We start from the raw sequence: 17,985 nt of genomic DNA, 5'->3' as shown, positions 1-17,985 counted from the left end.
TACATATATTACTAGACAGCTAAAAAAATAATTTTTTCAATTAACAATAAACAGTACAAGCTTAACTTAGCCGTGGGCCGTCGGGCGTTATCACCAGCGCAGCAGATAGGATTCGTCGACTCTTGGGATTCTTTTATTTCCGACAGCCCATGAGGTAACCACGAACATTACCAGATTAATGCTTCGTCCCAACTCCCGTAAATGGTCGAAAAAATATCGTCCAGCAGAACGATGGTGTTTCGTGCCAAAGGATGAGCCGGAAGGGACCTCTAACTCGCGTTTTGACACCCGCATCATCGAGCAAACGATAGTATTTAAAGAATGTACTACGAAGCTAGTCGGCGTATCTGCTGAAAAGATGAAGCGATAAGGGAAAGAGCTCATTTGCTACTAGGTAGGTGCATCAGGTACCAAAAGTTAAGGTTTTTGTGAAGCAGGTCCGTTACCTACGCGTACGGTGTACGTATAATTCGCGTCATAAAAATGTCGCACGCTCCAAGTGGGCAAATTCCTTAATTATCGCTATTAATGCTGACGTTCGTTACATGGTGGCCCGTGCAGGCCGATCAGATGTAGAGACACCTATTCGATTTCTAAGCCTGAACATTTTCGACAAGGTTACAATGATCCTTTCGGCATTATACGGCCACATTGAAGTGCACGCAATTGCACAGTCGGGCGCGCTGCTAGAACATCTTGTTGTAATCGAATTGGGCTAACTCGGCGCTCAAAATCAAAAGCTTTTTCCTTTTGGAGCGCTAGCGCACCTTTCAAGATGTATGGAAATGAGTATCGTGAAGCAGCCTTGAAACACCACAATCGATATTGGTGCACTACAGTTGAACGTCTTCGATCTTTTTGCCCATTCAGAAGAAACATCACGGCTACCCGTAGACAATTAGTTTGGAATACAACACTAATGGGAGTAGGTGACGTTGACCCTACCATCCCGGGGGGGAAATAACGAAAAGTAACATCAGAGAAATTTCAGAGCGATGAAGGCAAGTATCGTTAGTTGACAGTGATAAGAACTGTTGCCCTATGATTTCCTTTAAAAAATAGTAATAGCTAAATTAAGAAATTGTTTTGTAGCAATTGCATTTATAGCACCGGCTGTTTACCTTTCAGTTCGGTGAATACTGCAACATAGTATGAAGTATAGACTCTATAAGTGTACAGTATAAGTGGGCTTCTTTGGACCCATTGACAAGTCCCCGCGACGGCATAATGGCAACGTATACACGAACTCGTGCGTATTAGGATATCGCAATCCGATATCAACAAATTTGTCACCCAACTTAAAAGCGGAAGCGAGTTAATTATTAAAACAAAAAAGCATAAGTTTCCGCTTAATAAGAAGTAGAATGTAAAAGGACGTTTGTAGTCCTAATAAGACGCCTCTAGCAAGGATTAAAGCGTTCTTTAACCAACGTTAGTTATCGCCTGAACTTACTCTACAAAAATCTTTCACACCTCTGCCCTTACCGTCATGGCGGTCGTGTTCACCTTATTTAAGATACTGACTATCTCACTCAGTGAGCTGTGAAATATTAATCTCGGATAGGTTGTTCGAGCACATATATCCTGACTTAAATTTTCTGAGTCTAACAATCAACTTCAAAACATCCATTATATATAATTTAATACCCTCCCAGAACTTCGCAGTTAATCTAGTGAATTTTCTATGCTCTATAATGAGTAGCTTACCAAGAAAGCAAGCTATCTGCGGTAAAAGAGATCCTTCATAGTATATTCTCAATGTATATAGGTTCGAGTGAATAGATGCGCAGCATTTACGGCAAGCATAGCGCTCTAGGCCGATTGCATTGCCACTATTAGCGGCCACAAGCAATGGTTGTTGTTTGTCCAGATATGAATAGGCGACGTTCGTATGGAAACGACGCTTCGTAGAAATACTCATCTTTGTTTCGAACACGACGCCCGTCATCAGCTTGGACGGACTTGCCTTAATTGTCTACCGCCACCATTGCTAGCAGTAGTAGTATATCGAGAATTGTAACCGACGATTGTAACGCTTTTCCGTTCAACAGCGATCCGCACTGCTTGCGCGTTCAGATCTGTAACGGAGCTGTCGCCATGCTAGTATCAGCTACTGTAAAATAACCTGAGCAAAGGGTGTGCATGACTATGAAGTGAAGACAACGCGAGTGCATACGTTGTGCGCTGCGTCCGCGTCGAACAAAACAGCAGCGACTGTGACAACGGCGACGACAGCGACAAACGCCGCTTGTGACTCATCTGGGTCGGGCTGCTGGGGTGTAGATTGAACCGCCTAGTCCTGCCAAGGTAAGACGACACAGGTAAGGCAAACTCCGTTGTACACTTATAACTCGCTTCTGAAGCTACACGGTTCTGCAATTTTACGCCGAGCTATGGAGTTTTATTCTTTTACTGGTAGCGACAGCACAGCTGACACCGTCGCGACCGCATTTGTCCGCGACATGTGTTCCACACCACGAAACTGCGTTTCTATGTTGGTCTTATTACTATTATTTATGTCGTAACGGTGAAGGCTTCATTTAGGCAACCGAACGGGTACATGCTTGTGCCCATGTTCTTACTTGGCGTAATATCCGCGCGTATGAGGGGCAATAAGGAACGATTAAAATCAACCAGATTTGTGTCTATCCGCCAGAGTTCACGAATCGTTGTAATTATGCTGTTAAGCTGTTACGAAGATACTAATCGTTTCTTTATGAGGGAGACTCTTGTACCGGCAACTGACTACTTGAATATAATAGAAGAGGTGTCAAGAATAATGAGCGTGGGTCACATATTGGGCCGTGGGCTACCAGTAGGCAGAATAAATCTCTATTTGTTCTGACATGTTTAAGCATGTTGCAACAAGCTCAAAATGATAATTACAGAGCCTGTATTTCGATATTTTCGACCTCTAGAAATGTTCAAAATGTATTTTTTGGTTATTTTCAACCCACAGGTGCGAAACTAACACGTCGTAGCGAAGTCGCTGCGATCTACGGCATTTTAGTGAATCTTTTCGCGTTAGGAGATACCATGCAAAGAGGCTGAGTAATTGAGACCTAAGCCTGATGAGTACTGAGCTACAAAAATAACATATCTACACCTGCGTTGTAAATTTATATTCTAGTTTTTACAGTCCAGTTTATTTACATTCGCTTCATTATGCAGGCTGTTTTCACGTAATAGGCAACATCCTGTCTAGTATATATAAGATCTTCTACAAAATCAAGGCATCCGATCAGTGAGGCGTTCAGGAAAGACAAGTAGCCTCTAAAAACTAGAAGATAGCTTGTGTAATAGAGCGAGCGACACGTTAGCGTAGCTATAAGCAATGTCCAATGTGACTACCAGGTTTCATTAGAGCGACATGACGAATGCTGATCTTGTTAGAATCTGTGAGTGTTACCTATACAACAACTGCTTGTTCTAGTTATTGTCGACGATACTCCTGCTGCTTTTGCAGGCAGGCGGCTGTCAAGTAACACCGAGCTGACAGCAGTACAATGTATGGCAGAGCCGTCCGCATCAGCAAATGTAGAGTTCTCTACCTTTTCATCATGTTTAGATCATGATTAATAAACAGTCATTGAGGCAGCTGGGTCATTACATTGTTCATCACCCAACGAACCCAGAACGAAGTCGAGGCTTTGTTATCACGTTTTTGCTCTTGTTGATGAAGTGCTGACATTTCTTCACAACACTAAAACTTTTGAGCAGCAGTGGTGGCAGTGCAGCATGCAGCTACGAACTACGATAGCGACATCAGCTATGGCAGCAGAAGCCTGTCAATTTCGAAGGTGACTTCGTACTTTGAGCTATAGTACTGTGGACAACCGGACGCACACGCTTCTCACATACACATAGATACGTGCAGCTGCTCGTCGACACTCGGAAATGGTTTCTGCTAGTTGGTTGTCTGCAAGAAATGGCTATTGTAAGGAAAGAGACGATGTGTGGGCCATACCGCGAAGAACCGACGTGGTACGAAGGGGCACCTGTCGAAGTGTTGTTGCTGCTGCTCCTACTGAGTGGACCCGCCAGCCAGTAGGGTACGCCACAGTGGCCTTGCTAATAGCAGCAGGGGCAATAAGGCCTGTTAAGCCGCCTAGTGATAGCAAAACACCACAAGTGTAAAGCTACAGCACTAGGCCAAGAATAAAATAAAAAAAAAAAAAAAAAAAAAGATCATTGGAACGAACAGTAAAAGTCTTCGGATAAAAACAAATTTTCTTTCTTCGACACGTCATCATTACACGTCGTGGCGCGAGCTCTTTGATTCACGTACGTCTTGTACATAAACTTGCACACACTGCACAACTTCAGCCGAGATGTCTCGTTTGGTAGTTGCATCGTGATGGGCATGATCATTTTCAATAATAGCCTGCGCAATTATATTGTCATCGTGTTTACCAAACGCTCTTTTTTTTTTTTTATTAGTGTTCGAAAATCTCCATTTACCTATTCTAGTGGTAGACAAGTAATGGCTAACGCGCCGCGAGCGCGATCAGTCAGAAAGCCGTTCGGTGTTCGATATCCGATGCTGCCTTCGTACCAACATCTCGTAGACCCAATCTAGTAGATCTCTCATATTTTAATGCCCGTCCGACACGTGAACGGATCGCTATGAGATCGTGCTATATATGCTCAGTAAAATGGTTGAGTGGACTCGTGATGACAGTAAGCAAGTTCAACTAACTAGACGCGTTCAATGAGTTATCTCAACGACTGAAGTTCTACGCCATTGCATCTGTCTAAAGGTGTGCGAAGCTCTCTCCCAGAAATGGTAAGCAGCGGACAGAGATCTACAGAGGAAATTCGGAAGATATAGCTGAAACAATCCAATTTTAAATTCAAAAAAGCTTTGTACGTCTAAGGACTGAAGCGGGGCGCCCATTTAAGCTCGTAGCGTCTAGGTGCATTTTGCGAGCGTTGGCAACATCAGTGTCCGCGCTAATTGCTTTCTGGACGCCCTTCAAAAAAAGGTTAGCGTTCTAAATAAATGTTTAAGTTAGCCGTCATTTGATGTATTCAGCTGTGACAGCCCATCCATTGCATAGAGGAAATTATATGATTGTTGTAAACGCCTTAATAGATTAATATTAACGCTTTGATTTTAAAGGCTTTTCGATAAAAAAAAAATCATTTTACCAAATCTAACCTTCAACATTTCATGCTGGATATTGCATGTAATTCCTCATAAATTTTTCATCGATATAAAATTAAAGCGAAATTGAATGCGGTCTGAGGTCTTCTAGTGTAACCTAGCTAGCAGAAAATTTGGAATTTTACAGGACTAATTTTAAGCTAAGGCACTAAATGGATTCGAATTAGCATTGGTGCCTTTATTATTAAACTTTGATCAGGCATCTCTAAGAAATATAAGAGTTAGCTAATGAGTTGGACTTAGTTTTATTTATCCCGGACTTAGTCCCGGATTTTTGTTTTGGTGCTTCTCGCAAGTCTATTACAAATTGTGTAAATCAGTCTAGTACAAGGTCGGATTTTCAGGTGGCTCAAGGCGAAGTTCTCCAACTCTTTATACAGCTGCAGTATTATACAGTTATGTTCAGCGAGTTACTGAAATCAACTCACCTGGGTTTCCGATGCTATTGTCGTCGATGACGGCACCAGTGGAGATACTGAGGTACCTGTTCAGGCCAGCTGGAGAGATCACTGCGTACTGGCAGAAAACAAACATTCTTCTACTATCATATACCCCCCAATACCGTCTACAAGCCTCATACTTAAGAGATTAGTCGCAACGGGTCGAAGAAACAGGCCGTAGCAGGACAGCCACAGGCGCCGAGCGAAAACGTGGCATTTGTTCGTAGAATTTTCCGTCAGAAAAATTCAGAATCAGCTTTTTAGCTGGGTGTAGGCCTCTTCACTCGGCATTCGAGGCGCTAATGTAAGGCCTACTCACGCATGGTTTTGCTACAGTGAACGTCTCTAGTTAACTAGACGAAGATTTCTATGCAATTATTAGAGTGGTTGTGCTTAGAAACGTTTAGTCACGCAGTCTGGCAGGGGCAACGATGGCACGCCAGTGCTTGGCACGAAGATCGAGCCTACGAAGGGCGACTAAGATACTTCAGGGTTTCGAAACAGATTGTGAGCACATTGCACGTGAGTAAAAGGTAAGAGACCTTTAAAACAAAAAGATAATAACTTGGTAAATTATCTATTTCTACGGGTGTATACAGCATACGACACCGAAGTCATCACACATGATTACGGATCTCAGTAATATAATTGTGTAATACATTTGACGCGTACGATATCAAGCCATCAACAACTTGTCCGTTACAGCTAAATACAGGCTTGCGCTAAGTCAACCCGTCTATAGCGTTAGACATATGCCAGACTCAGGCGTGCTTAGTAACGTATCTGACGGTACCATCATGCTATTACGAAGATATTCTCCTATATTCATTTCGGTGGTCTTTATTTTTTTTCGGATCGAAAATACCGATCTTATCAACATGTTGTCGGCCTCTATGGATGGTGTTCACGCAATTGTCATGACAGTTCCCACCGTAAGTCCTTCAAAAATGATAAGATCTTTCCTGCCAATGCTAGGAGACCAGATCTTGATCGTTTCAAGGGCAAACAACCGCTGCTACACATTCTGTGCCACTTTACCTTGACCTAATAACTGGAAATTGTGCTTGATTGACTTCTTGCAGTCATAGGTGATCACTAAATAGAGACAAACTGAAATACTAGCCTATTTCAGGGATCACACGTGCGTCATTCGCTGAAAGTAGGGTAAATGTATATGGGGTTAAAGAAAATTGGATGTATAAGCTCATGACAGAATCCAATTCAATCCACTTGCTATACACAGACAGAAAAACTAGGCCACTGCAAGCAAAAAGAACGAAAGCGGCCGATAAGCGATTTACAAGCGAACGCCCCGACGACACTTCTCCCCGTCGGACTGGCGGAGGCGAACGGCCGATTACGAAAACGCTTGTTTCAAGTTCTGGCGACTCGCAACTGTCTGGTCAGCTGCACGATACACGACGAACGAGCTTTCCAATTCAGCGAAATGGGCGGACGTCCGATCAATAATTTTACATGGGAACCGGGTATAAGGGCATATTTAATTTACTGATCAATAATATTTAGCAGAGATGGCGGATAATGAAATGTAGAGCTTTTGACTTTTTATGTCAGTCAGCAATTTTTATTTACTTGCTAACGAGTGGATTATCAAGTTACAAGGTGTAATATCAGAGCAGTAAATGTACCTAGCTGCCCCTGACAAGCAGATTCGGCGGTGTTTTGAGAAAGAAAAAATCTCTCAGTTTACTGCTTTCATATCGTATTTATAAATTACGTGGTTATGTGGCAACGCGAAAAGTATACGTGTTGTAGTTCCGTTATATTGTTACACCCTGGATCTGAATAGTGAACTATTACTACAAGGACATCCAAGAGTAGGCCGACAGCATAGCTGGGCTTACTTCAGTCGCTCCCCAAAACCCGCAAATGGCAGGCTCACATTGCGAAGTGTTACCTCCGATGTAAAGTACTATAAGCTATGTTACTTTTTGTTTAGGTTGTTGGATATCCAGTCTCATGTATCAGTGAGATACGATGTCTACACTCATTATTGACGAAGAGTCGTGCAACACATGTTGTTTTGTCGCCATGGTTACCGGCCACCAGCGCTTGCGTCCTCTTGCTATTATTACGACTGTTGTTGCCGCCACCACCAAAGACAGCAAGCGTTTTTTTTTTTTGGAAAAAAAAAAAGATTTCGCACAATCGATAATGGGCAACAACCCATGAAAGCCGGTGATCTTTTCTCACGCTGCCACTACCGTATGAATTATAATAGGGGACCAGTACATAATTATTATACAAAAAAGCTCTTTCTGGTAGCCTTTAGAGTGGGTCAAACCCATACTAGCATCACGCTAACGAAGTATACGTACTGCGCAATCACCGAAGCCATTCCTCCCTGCATTTACATATCCTAAATCAAATACAACAGCAGAAGTAGATAATTAGAAACTATCCTTCTATTATTTCAAGAGCGTATGAGTAAGTGATGGTAGAGAAATATTTTGTCATAGACGTAATAGATATATTTTGATTTTATGTGTGCAAAATGGGACCTTAGTCCTAACTTGATATTGAACACATTTAGTTATGATGTATTATCGCAATGCAGAATCAAAAGAGCCTCAAAGATAACAAGTCATTAGGAAACGTTGTAGTTCTAGAAATAGCTACCACTGGGTTCACGTAACAATTCAGTATAGTGCTGTTTCCCTATGACAACGGTAATGACAAAGAAACATATGCATGTTCACATAACTGATCGATACGTTTATATAGGCCGACGTATTTTGTGTCGTGTTTCCTAGTGTTACAAACGACGATCAATACAGTTGTCGACCAACCACGGCCTGGCTGCCCCTTCCTCAATCTGTCCGTCCGCCTCCTCCTCGCTTCTGTTTCTCCGGTCCGACAGAGCGTTCCGCCAATACCAAGAATTGCCGATTCGCTGTTGTGGGTAATTACTTTGCGTCAACAGAGTCGACAGACCATCTGGCAGAGCCGAGAACGATCGGTGAGTTCGTCTAGGTTCATGCGTGTGGCAATAGAAGTAACAACACGCGCAGTGACATTAAGCGTATCGACGACAACAGCGACGGTAGCAATATAAGCTTAGTACATATCAGATCATTGCCCTAGCCCCCTCCAGCTACTTTTCGTTCCCTGTCCCTTCGATGTTCACACCCAGGCGGCCCTCTCACTTCTGGTCTTGCGCGGGCGTTTTTTCGATCAGCTGCGGGAGCAGCGGCGAGGGGCCTGGCCGCTTCCACTGAAGCCGGACTCACTTGCCGCTCATGTAGAGCTCAACGTTTGGCCTAAAATCACTGAACAACAAAGAGAAAAAGAGAAGCGGAGTTGAGTTGCTGGCCTTGAGTGTCTACTGGGCAACGGTCTGCCCGGAAAGCCGGTTAGGAACTGGCCAATATGGCGGTCTCGCTGGCGTGAATTTGTGCGTGTGTCATTGTCAGAGTGCTCAACACTTCTCGTGGCTGCAATGAAGCAGTGGTATCAGCTAACAAACCAGCCAACAAAACAAGGAATTAAAGAGAAATGAGACGTAGAGAGAGAGACAGTTCATATCCCGTCATCGAATAGCCAGTCAGGGTTACACTGAGGGCCTTTTCCTTCCTTCTTTTGATTGTTTGTCGTAGTGGCACGTGACACCATTACGGTATGTCTCGCCTGGTATTATTACGTCGATGACGGCCATTCGCTTTCGCTGTATCGCGTTTATTCCTTGCATGCGGCGAAAGACACACATACGTATTTGTGCCATCGTCATATGACAGTGCGCTATGTTAAGTTGGCAGGTAAAATTCGATACGCTGGCGAACATTAGCTCGATTGGAAGCCAAAGCTAGTCGATGCGTCACCAACTTACCAACATTTGTGACGAATAGAGGGAAGGACGACGATGACGATGGCAGCATCGAAACAGTCTAGAACGGCGAGCGGGATACAGAACGAATGTTTGCGCGTGAGTAGGACAGAGAGACATGCAAGGAAAATCAGGAAGAAGCTAGCAAGGAGGTGAATGAACGGCAGCGAATTACTCTAGGTAGTAGTAGACTAAACCAATAAACGCTGTTTGCTGATCTCCCTTTAATGAATCATCGTCATTTTCCTTATAATCATTATTGCAGTTGTCGGCATCATCAACAACAGCAGCAATGCAAGCATCCTGGAGATCAAAACGTGCTCGAGCAGCTTTCGGGGGTGGCTTGATAATTCTTGCCTTCACATCCGCGTCTATGGTACACCTATCGCATCAAGTGCGAAAAGGTTCAGGTTGAGTCGCTCAATTGACTCGTAAGCCTTTTCATTGAGATGTGCGCCTATGCCTGTGTGATCCTCTCTCCATGGGAGTGCTTGCACATGATGGATTCGTCGAACAGGAGGAATGGCAGAACCCTCACATCGAGTCTTCGATGAGAAAACAAGACTGGCGAAAGTCTTAAGCATCGCCGCCGGGGTTGCCTCTCATCATCGACTGTCATTCTGGGTGCTCCTGGCAGTGAATATGATCGGCCATCATGACATTAGTTAATAGGCTAGGTTAAAGACCTTCCCTGACAACAATTATCAAACATTGCCACAACAAACATGGTGCGATGTCACGCACCGCATGAATAATTGCTTCTTGATATCCTCTATCAATATCGAGAGACTTGCAGAAAAATCAATCAAGCAATTGGACAAAACATGGCTTCTAGGCCTTCACATCGCCCTAGGGTCACGTCGACACGACATCGTGCAAATACGAAAATCAACTGTGATCATAATGATGATGATGTCGTATCGTTCCTGTAGTAGCAATGTCGATATATTTAAAAATAGCTCCATCTAATAGAAATATATGGAATTGACAGCTTACATATAATGAATATAAAAACGCTTGAGGTTATTAAACTAAGCTATGTTGTCAATGATAGCTCGGTTCCAGGCTGGCTGCTAAAGAAATGAAGGTTTTTCAGGATAATGTCATAAAATTTAGGCTGGATATTAAATACTAACCTTTGTTGACACAGGTGGTGCAGTATAAGTCAGTCACTGGCGGAGCTTGACACGGCGACTGGTGGGAAAAACTATGTCAAAGGCTATGCTAAAAATTCTTGAATGATCGGGTACATACTTTTTAGAAATGGAATAAGCGATGAAAATTTAACCATGAGAGTACTGCCACTACTAAGCTGTGTTTCTTCGCAACAGATTTCTCTGGAATTTTCGCATTGTCAAAGTCGTTTTAGAGAGACAGAACCGAAAGTGGGGTTGAACTGGGCTTAGTGAAGAACAGATGAGGTCTGCCGCCATCTTACGGCCGTTCATGTGGCTACAGTCCTCAGAACATACGCAAATGATCATCAATCGAGACTCAAGCATCTTTTCCAAAATTAACTATTTCTGAGAATAGAAACAATTGCGCTAAAGTATTCACTTCCACCTGTGTTTATACACCTACGAGCTCTGATATCGATAAGTTAGATATTATTAACGGTTCTGTGTAGCTGTGCCTAGACTTTTTTGTGCTTCTCTGGCGTTGACCTTTATACGCATACATAAGGTTCGTAATCTTCAAAATTGTATGGTTATAGCGGTTATCGCATTAAATGTACATATGTCTCTATCTGGTTTGTATGGCGTCTGCTTTTAATAAAGTGCAATGCCTTCGTTGAAGACTAAAGGCTACTGTTGCTCAGCGAAACAATCAGCTGACTGCTGGACTGATAGGGTTCCATTTTGATTCGAGCGATTCGATGACGGCTGCCGTTTGTTCTCCGTTGTTGTTGGACCTCGGACGTGTAGGCGTAATACACTACAAACATTTAAACTGAACCATTTGTGAACCACTGAACACATTTTCTTTCAACAAGATTCTGACTTTACTCCTTCTGTCTTCTGCGCAGCCTTGAAACAGCGACGTAATGTATAGAAGCTTAGAGCCTGAAAAAGATCACTTTGTGTCATATGGGAGCCACAGATTACAGATAGCTATTTTTTCTACGGTCGATCAAAAACCCTTTTGAGGTAAGTTTTTACAGTTGCATTCTTACCTTTGAAAATTTAAGGTAGTTCGATAAAGGGTCGAACAATTTTTAAATGCGCGCTTTTATAAGCGAGCACTTGTTCTAGAGCTGGCAAAAGTTATGGTAATAATACGAAATTTCACCGCGCATAATTTGCCATTCTTCTTTGTGTAATTAGTAGACACATCAGCTGTTGTTACATAGTCATGTTGCCAACGAAGCGACATAGCGCATTTGCCGCCCTCGGGCCCTTGCTTGGACAATTCTGAGAATGCGTGATTGAGTATTTGTTTGCGTGGCGTGACTGTGTGTGTGTTAGAGAGAGAGAGGGGAGGAGGAGGAGGAGGAGGAGGAGGAGGAGGAGGAGGAAAAAGGGAGAGTTGTTCGCTAGCCTCAAGCTTCGTAAGCACGTGCTGTAACCGTCAGATTCGGCATGTTTCTAAGCAGCAAATGCACGACCCCTATAGCCCATTAGTATTCGCTAAGTTCCTACCAATCAGTGAGACACTTTAAGAAGAACGCCCTAAGACTGCTCGGTAGAGTGACAATTATTCGGCTCGAGGTTATCTATAGGAAACAGATTCCGTTGGAGCTGCAATTCGGAAACGTTGCCAATGAAAGGTAAGGTAAAGTCGCAAAAAAATCCCAGCCCACAGTACCGTACTTAATTCATCGCATAGAACTATCGAAAATCAATGGTCGAGACGTGACTAGAACCGCGAGTTCTAAGCTGCCGGACGTCGCCTATGCATTGAACTATACTTATAGGACATCACAGAGCTGTTCGCGCACTGTCCCAAGCGTTCGTCGTGATCTTTTTATGGTATTAAAGTTTGTGCTTCTGAATAGGGGACATCGTCTAGTATACGTGGTAATGATGAGACGCTGGGCAGACAAATCTGCTCCTAAAGTTTGATTAAACATGTTTTTCAATACGATCCATGTTCGCTAGCCACACGTAATCCTGCTCCTAGGCCAGACAGGATTTTTGTCAATTATACTTTGGAGAAATCAGCAAGGATGCCAACATGCATCCTTTGTTGTAGTATGAAAAGTCGACATAAATTGCTAGCACAATGGCTCGATCTGTTGAAATTTCAAACCGATACATATTCAACTGTCCATGCCAAGCATCTCCCAGCCTTTCAGGTACAAATTGCCCTAGATTGAAAAACGACTATTAGATTCGTTCGTTCCTAGTTTAGGCGTAGTTTTTTAGATCCATAGACCGAGCCATGCGAAACAATCGGTCATCTTAACTGCTTCTGAGATGTGACGCCCATAAACGCGCAGTCAGTCTGCTAGCAAAAAAGTTATACGAAACATTCGAGTTTCAATCATCCCAGCTATCCTTAGGTAAGAAACGGGGTAAAATAGAGCAATTCTTTTACCACATACGTGTGTTTCTCTTGAATAAATATGATTCAGTCAACATTCGTAGCCCATTCGCTATTTTTTGGCGTGATCATGTTAATTTTATTAATAGTCAGTACGTCCAGCTTCAGGCCGCGTTAATTGTAATCATGCTTAGGCCTTAGAACAGGCGTGGCCTCTTGGATTGCTTGTTATCCCGTTCTGTTCCACATATCGATTATCCAATAGAGGCTAAAGTGCAGATAGACGGAATGCGTCTTATGTGCAATGTAAGGCAGTTTCTGAATCACTTCTTGCTCACCGATAAATAGTCTTTGCGAGCCATATTAGGCTAGCCTTCGAAGAGATGCCTATATTGTATTTGTTAAATTGTATTTGCTCAACTATTCAAACTGGGTCTTGGTGATAAATCATGTCCCCAACAGACATAGCACGCGGTGCCATTGATCCTTGCGTAAGGCTGATGGAGTTCCGTGATGCAGCGATCAATGTCTGCCCACTATGCAAGTTCGCTTGTTTAAAGTATTTAGGGGCCAAAAGAAAATCTAATAAGCTTCTCTAATTCTACATGAAGCTCCTATGTGGCTGAATTATGTCATACGTCATAGTCCAGCTGTAGACGACCAAATTCTGCGAAAGCTACATTCACATATTCGCGTAAATGATCCTATGTAAGTTACAGTTTAATTACTGATAGACTTGTGAAGTTAGATCGCATCGTTACTGATAAAAATTAACATCTAGACAACATTGTAAGTTATTATGTACAATTTTGGATCAATCTATTTTTAACTAAATTGCGTTACTGTACAATTTTGCATTCTAAGATTTCTTTTTACACATTTTCAGAACTATTAGTACGTGTTACCTTCAGCCTAACTTTTGTACCCTCCGTCAACGATTATCCATGTGGAGCTTCGTTTATTTCTCTATACATTATTATAACGTTGTAAGTGAGCGTGCCCTTATGCCGGTTGTCAACGTTTTCAATGACAAAATTTTGTCGCGAAAATGAAACACATCTTGTGTTAAAAGGTAACATAAGGACGCGCTCAAAGAGATAGGAAAAGTAAAGTATCAATTTTACATGCAAACTATTCACCTTTATAGGGCTGTCCTTAAAAACTGTTTTACGCCCCGATTCGAACCTAGACTGCCACATATATATGTGGCTTTCCAATGGAGATACGTTGCCTCCTTCGCTAGCGCGGGTACGGAAGGAGTTGCCGCATTACTTAAGGCCATGCTCCTACTTGAAACATTTTGTAAGTTCCTTCATGTGTGAATCTACATCACAAGGGCCGCGCTGACGATTGCTTTGCGTTTTCAAATTAACGACATCGCGTCTATAAGGAAACATTTTACTGTAGCATTTCTATAATTTTTCTTACCTTTTTGTTTTGTTTTTATAGCGCACTTTTTATATCTTTTCAATCCTTTTTTGGGTTAATTTAAGAATGACTTATTCTCCTACGCGAAGCACCAGATCAGTTGCTTCGTACGTGATTTACACCGGTCGTTCATTTAACTTAAGTGGTGGTCCATTCCTTCAACTTGACGTATTTGTCGTTTCTGTTCCACTCTTTCTAATAAGCCCGCGCAAGGCGCATCTATACATAACGCATAATTTGGCGGTAGACGCAAAGTATCAGCATCTGAGCAGGGCGGGCGAGCGCTGTTCTTAATTTCAGGCTGCCAGCGTCCAATACGGGTAAGTACCATTTCGCTATTGTTGATGACATTGCGTTCTAAATTCGATGACATGTTCATTAACTCACAGACGTCTAGAAAAGGCTAGCCTGATCATGCACTGCGTGCATAAATATGCACCTATAACGGATGTTAGGCTATTTTAAAGAAAAAGGGCTTCACCATATATTTTGAAAGTGTGCCCTTTTGAACACTAATCTTATCACTCATGGAGGTCGTTCATCATTTACCAGCGGGTTGACTTGGACAGCTGGGTCTCGCGATACAAAGAGCACTACCTATCATTTCAAACTTAAAGGCGCTCTCACGTTAACCTGGATTACCCGGCTATCGAAGTATTTATTTTGCCGTCTGTATATTTGCCGAAGTATAATACCGTCGAACTTATAAGTACATCCAATGTGTTGATATATATATATATAGAGATATTTATATATGTGTATTCCGTAAAATAGTAGGTATAACAAGGTATTAATTATTACGTATGCTTTTTATCGATGACCTGGTCCCAGTTTTATTCTAGCATGAATGATGGTTTTGACTTATTCTTCGTTATCAGTTGTTCAAAATATATACAGGTGGAAATTCCGTATGTATTGATTTGCTAAACCCATTGAAGGCTTCAACTTCAAAAGTTAACGGTATGTCGAACGTAATTCAAATAAAAAGACTGGTTTTGAAATATTTTATCATCACGACTCTAACGTCGTATGAAAAGTGGGTACATTTTTTAGCAACGAGAGAAGTTCCCGCCGAGAGATGCTTCCTGGAAAAATGACTCCGCTTGAAATATTCCCGCTACTTTTGCCCTGGCTAGAATCAAAGAAACAATGAAATGTCTAGATATCTACACGAGTAACAGGCTGTCAACAAAAGTTACTTGAAACTTACTATAAAAACTTCAGTTAAATTACGACTCTGATGTAGAAACGGTTTATACTACATAATGTTTATGAAATTTACGTGCAAATCATTTGCTGCCAAGTGACCAGACATTCCGATTCTATGTATATCCTAGCGTGTATGCATATGTTAACATGGAATGCGCGACCCCGTTGATGGAGACAATTCCATAGAAAGCGATCGTATGCAGTACATCTATTGTCAAGTGAATCATGACTCCTCTTGGATCAACAGAAAGATCTAACGGGACAATGAACTCACGTATAAAGAGTTTTGGTGCGCAGAAGCTCAACTTTGTTACAGATAAAATCGAGAGCATTGACTCATGTTTTTACCCTGACAAGTCTCTGCGCTTTGTTGTAGTTTCTGAGACAGCAAACCGTGCCAGACTGTTTCATCCGGAAGGATTCCGTGTCTTTGCATATGGAGGTACTCCAGAATTAAGCCTTTCTGCTTTACACCGCTCTTACTTCACTCTGTAAAGCAACTTTTAGAAGTGCCTACTCTGCGTACTTCGTCAAGTGAAGGTCTTAGAATTATTAAAACTGTAACTAAACTGAATAAAAAAAAATAGATTCAAGCTCTATTTAATGCATCCATGTAGCGTAAGGTGCACATACGACTCAACAGCACCTCGTGTAGTATACGATAATTACTTATTACGAGCATTATTCTGTGTTCATTATATGTCATGTGTTAATCTCAAACCAACAACTGCCATTTGCTATAGAGCACTTCACGCTCCGATTTGAGGCATAATTTGATGCTTCACTCGCTTCTTTTGTTAACGTGATTATTTGCAACAAGGACCTGCTCAGGAACATTTGTTCGATTAATAATATGGAAGAGACGATAAGTCCTATATCCTGCGTGCATCGGACTTTGACCATAAGCCATTGAATCCGTCGCATCCATCTGTCATTTTGCCGGCCGACAAACGCTAGTGAATCCTAACAAACAAACATTTCGTTATGCACCGAGGCGAAGCGCACGTGGCGCATTTCGTAGGGAAGACACTGAAGAAGATACTATTGCTGCCGGCGCAATGGCCTCTGTCACATCGTCAGCATCGCCGCCACCATCACGACCGCCGTTTTCACCACTGCTGACGTGTGGCTGTTGCAAGCGAGTGTGCTGCAGGCCATGTCGTGCGCAGTGCGCTTTAGCGCGTATACCGCCACACAGAAAGTCTTTTCCTTGCCCCGTCCCGTGCCCCTTGCTTTTCTTCATAAATCGTCTGCTCGTCCATTTGGAGCCGGACTGTTGGGAAGCGAGGACAACCCAAGGAAAGCACGACATTTGTGTGAAAAACCGTCGATGGCTTGACAGCTGATGCCACCGGCAACGTCATCGGCACTAATAGCATAGATAACAGAATCAGCAACAGGATCGATAAGTCCCTCCGCCATCGAAAAACGGTGATGCGTAAAGCTGGCGGGGGATATGATGAGCCAGGAAAAAGAGAAGAAGAGAGATAGAATGAAAAATTAGCGATAGAAAGGATCAGGAGTCGCGTTCGTCGGTGTCTAGAAGCACGATATTCTAACGTACTGCGAATAGTTACATATGTACATTACATTGTTACCTACAGCCTGAGAATGTGCTAATCTCCGTACAAATGTACATATGAGAAATATAATTAAGGAACTATACCTCTCTACGCATATGTCGCGTACTAGGTTTATAATATAACTAATCTTCTAGGCGATAAGGGTGAGAAACGCCTGTGCATTACCAAGCGGGCGAGTGACTATCATTATTAGTATACGTCAATGCAAGAATTGTTCCTATAGAATATTTCGTTGTTTTTTTAGCGACACTCGCTATCGCTGTACGTTTGGACCTTAGTATGCGAAACGCTAGCTACTCGTGTACGCATATATTTCAATTCTGAACTCAGGCGTGTCACGTGCGTACTGTGCGTTGCTGCAAGCAGGGAGGCTCGCCACGATAGATGATGGCACATGCGCTGTAGACAGAAATGGTTAAAGGCAGTCACAGCGGATATAGGAATGGCAGTGGCTTATGGAGGAAGGTGGCAGCGGCCCCCAAAAAATCAGAAGGAGAACTTGGAGCTGAGGGATGGGAGGAATAGGGAAAAGGGGAACTTCGAAGACGGATGTCAGTGCCACTGGTGGCCTCCGTGCTAGTAACCATGCTGATGCTGATGGTGGCAGGAAAGGGCAGAAAGAAGGGTCGTTCGACTGCTTATCTGCGTCTAAGGAAAACTCTGTTTTGCTTTGGTTGGTTGCTTGTTTGCCTGCTTGTCTTGCTACCCGACCTGTGGCAAGGAGGGCGCTCCTTAGCTGGGGACTTCGCTGTGTTCTCATGAAGCTTTGGTAGACTTCATTTTCCCAACAATCGTCTTCCGCCAGCACTAACGCGAGAACCACCATCTCAC

The 17,985-nt window shown here is 42.8% G+C and overlaps 2 protein-coding genes across 6 annotated transcripts in view; both read left to right on the top strand.

The window, feature by feature from the left end:
• Positions 1-2,968: 2,968 nt before the first annotated feature.
• Positions 2,969-11,254, top strand: LOC111264450 (uncharacterized). 5 transcript variants are annotated; one of them, XM_086970087.1, is made up of 5 exons: positions 2,969-4,284; positions 4,761-4,985; positions 5,512-6,140; positions 8,382-8,587; positions 9,717-11,254. In XM_086970087.1, exons 3-5 carry the CDS (start codon positions 5,977-5,979, stop codon positions 9,884-9,886), a joined length of 540 nt encoding a protein of 179 aa, XP_086826213.1. In that variant the 5' UTR covers positions 2,969-4,284; positions 4,761-4,985; positions 5,512-5,976; the 3' UTR covers positions 9,887-11,254. The 5 variants fall into 5 exon arrangements, 3 of the variants coding, with proteins under 3 accessions (XP_086826213.1, XP_022696109.1, XP_086826212.1); XM_022840374.2 differs by lacking the exon at positions 2,969-4,284 and having other exon boundaries at positions 4,291-4,786; XM_086970086.1 differs by lacking the exon at positions 2,969-4,284 and having other exon boundaries at positions 4,291-4,985.
• A 765-nt stretch (positions 11,255-12,019) lies between these two features.
• The window catches only part of LOC111264448 (uncharacterized), a 257,234-nt gene continuing 251,268 nt past the window's right edge, over positions 12,020-17,985 (top strand). Inside the window, exon 1 of the mRNA XM_022840370.2 lies at positions 12,020-12,218. Coding sequence (XP_022696105.1) covers positions 12,212-12,218 — 7 coding nt within the window. The 5' untranslated portion in view covers positions 12,020-12,211. The remainder of the gene's footprint in view (positions 12,219-17,985) is intronic.

This window comes from Varroa jacobsoni, unplaced genomic scaffold (genome assembly GCF_002532875.2).
Source record: "Varroa jacobsoni isolate VJ856 unplaced genomic scaffold, vjacob_1.0 scaffold_859, whole genome shotgun sequence".
NCBI classification, from domain to species: Eukaryota; Metazoa; Arthropoda; class Arachnida; order Mesostigmata; family Varroidae; genus Varroa; species Varroa jacobsoni.
This window is presented reverse-complemented; position numbering and strand designations above follow the sequence as displayed.

Bases quoted from the DNA above. Each gene is read 5' to 3' on its own strand.
- LOC111264450 (XM_086970087.1), top strand. From the start codon at position 5,977: ATGCAATTATTAGAGTGGTTGTGCTTAGAAACGTTTAGTCACGCAGTC. The intron at 6,141-8,381 runs GTAAGAGACCTT...CGTGTTTCCTAG, and splicing joins ACATTGCACGTGAGTAAAAG to TGTTACAAACGACGATCAAT. The intron at 8,588-9,716 runs GTGAGTTCGTCT...TCATTATTGCAG, and splicing joins GGCAGAGCCGAGAACGATCG to TTGTCGGCATCATCAACAAC.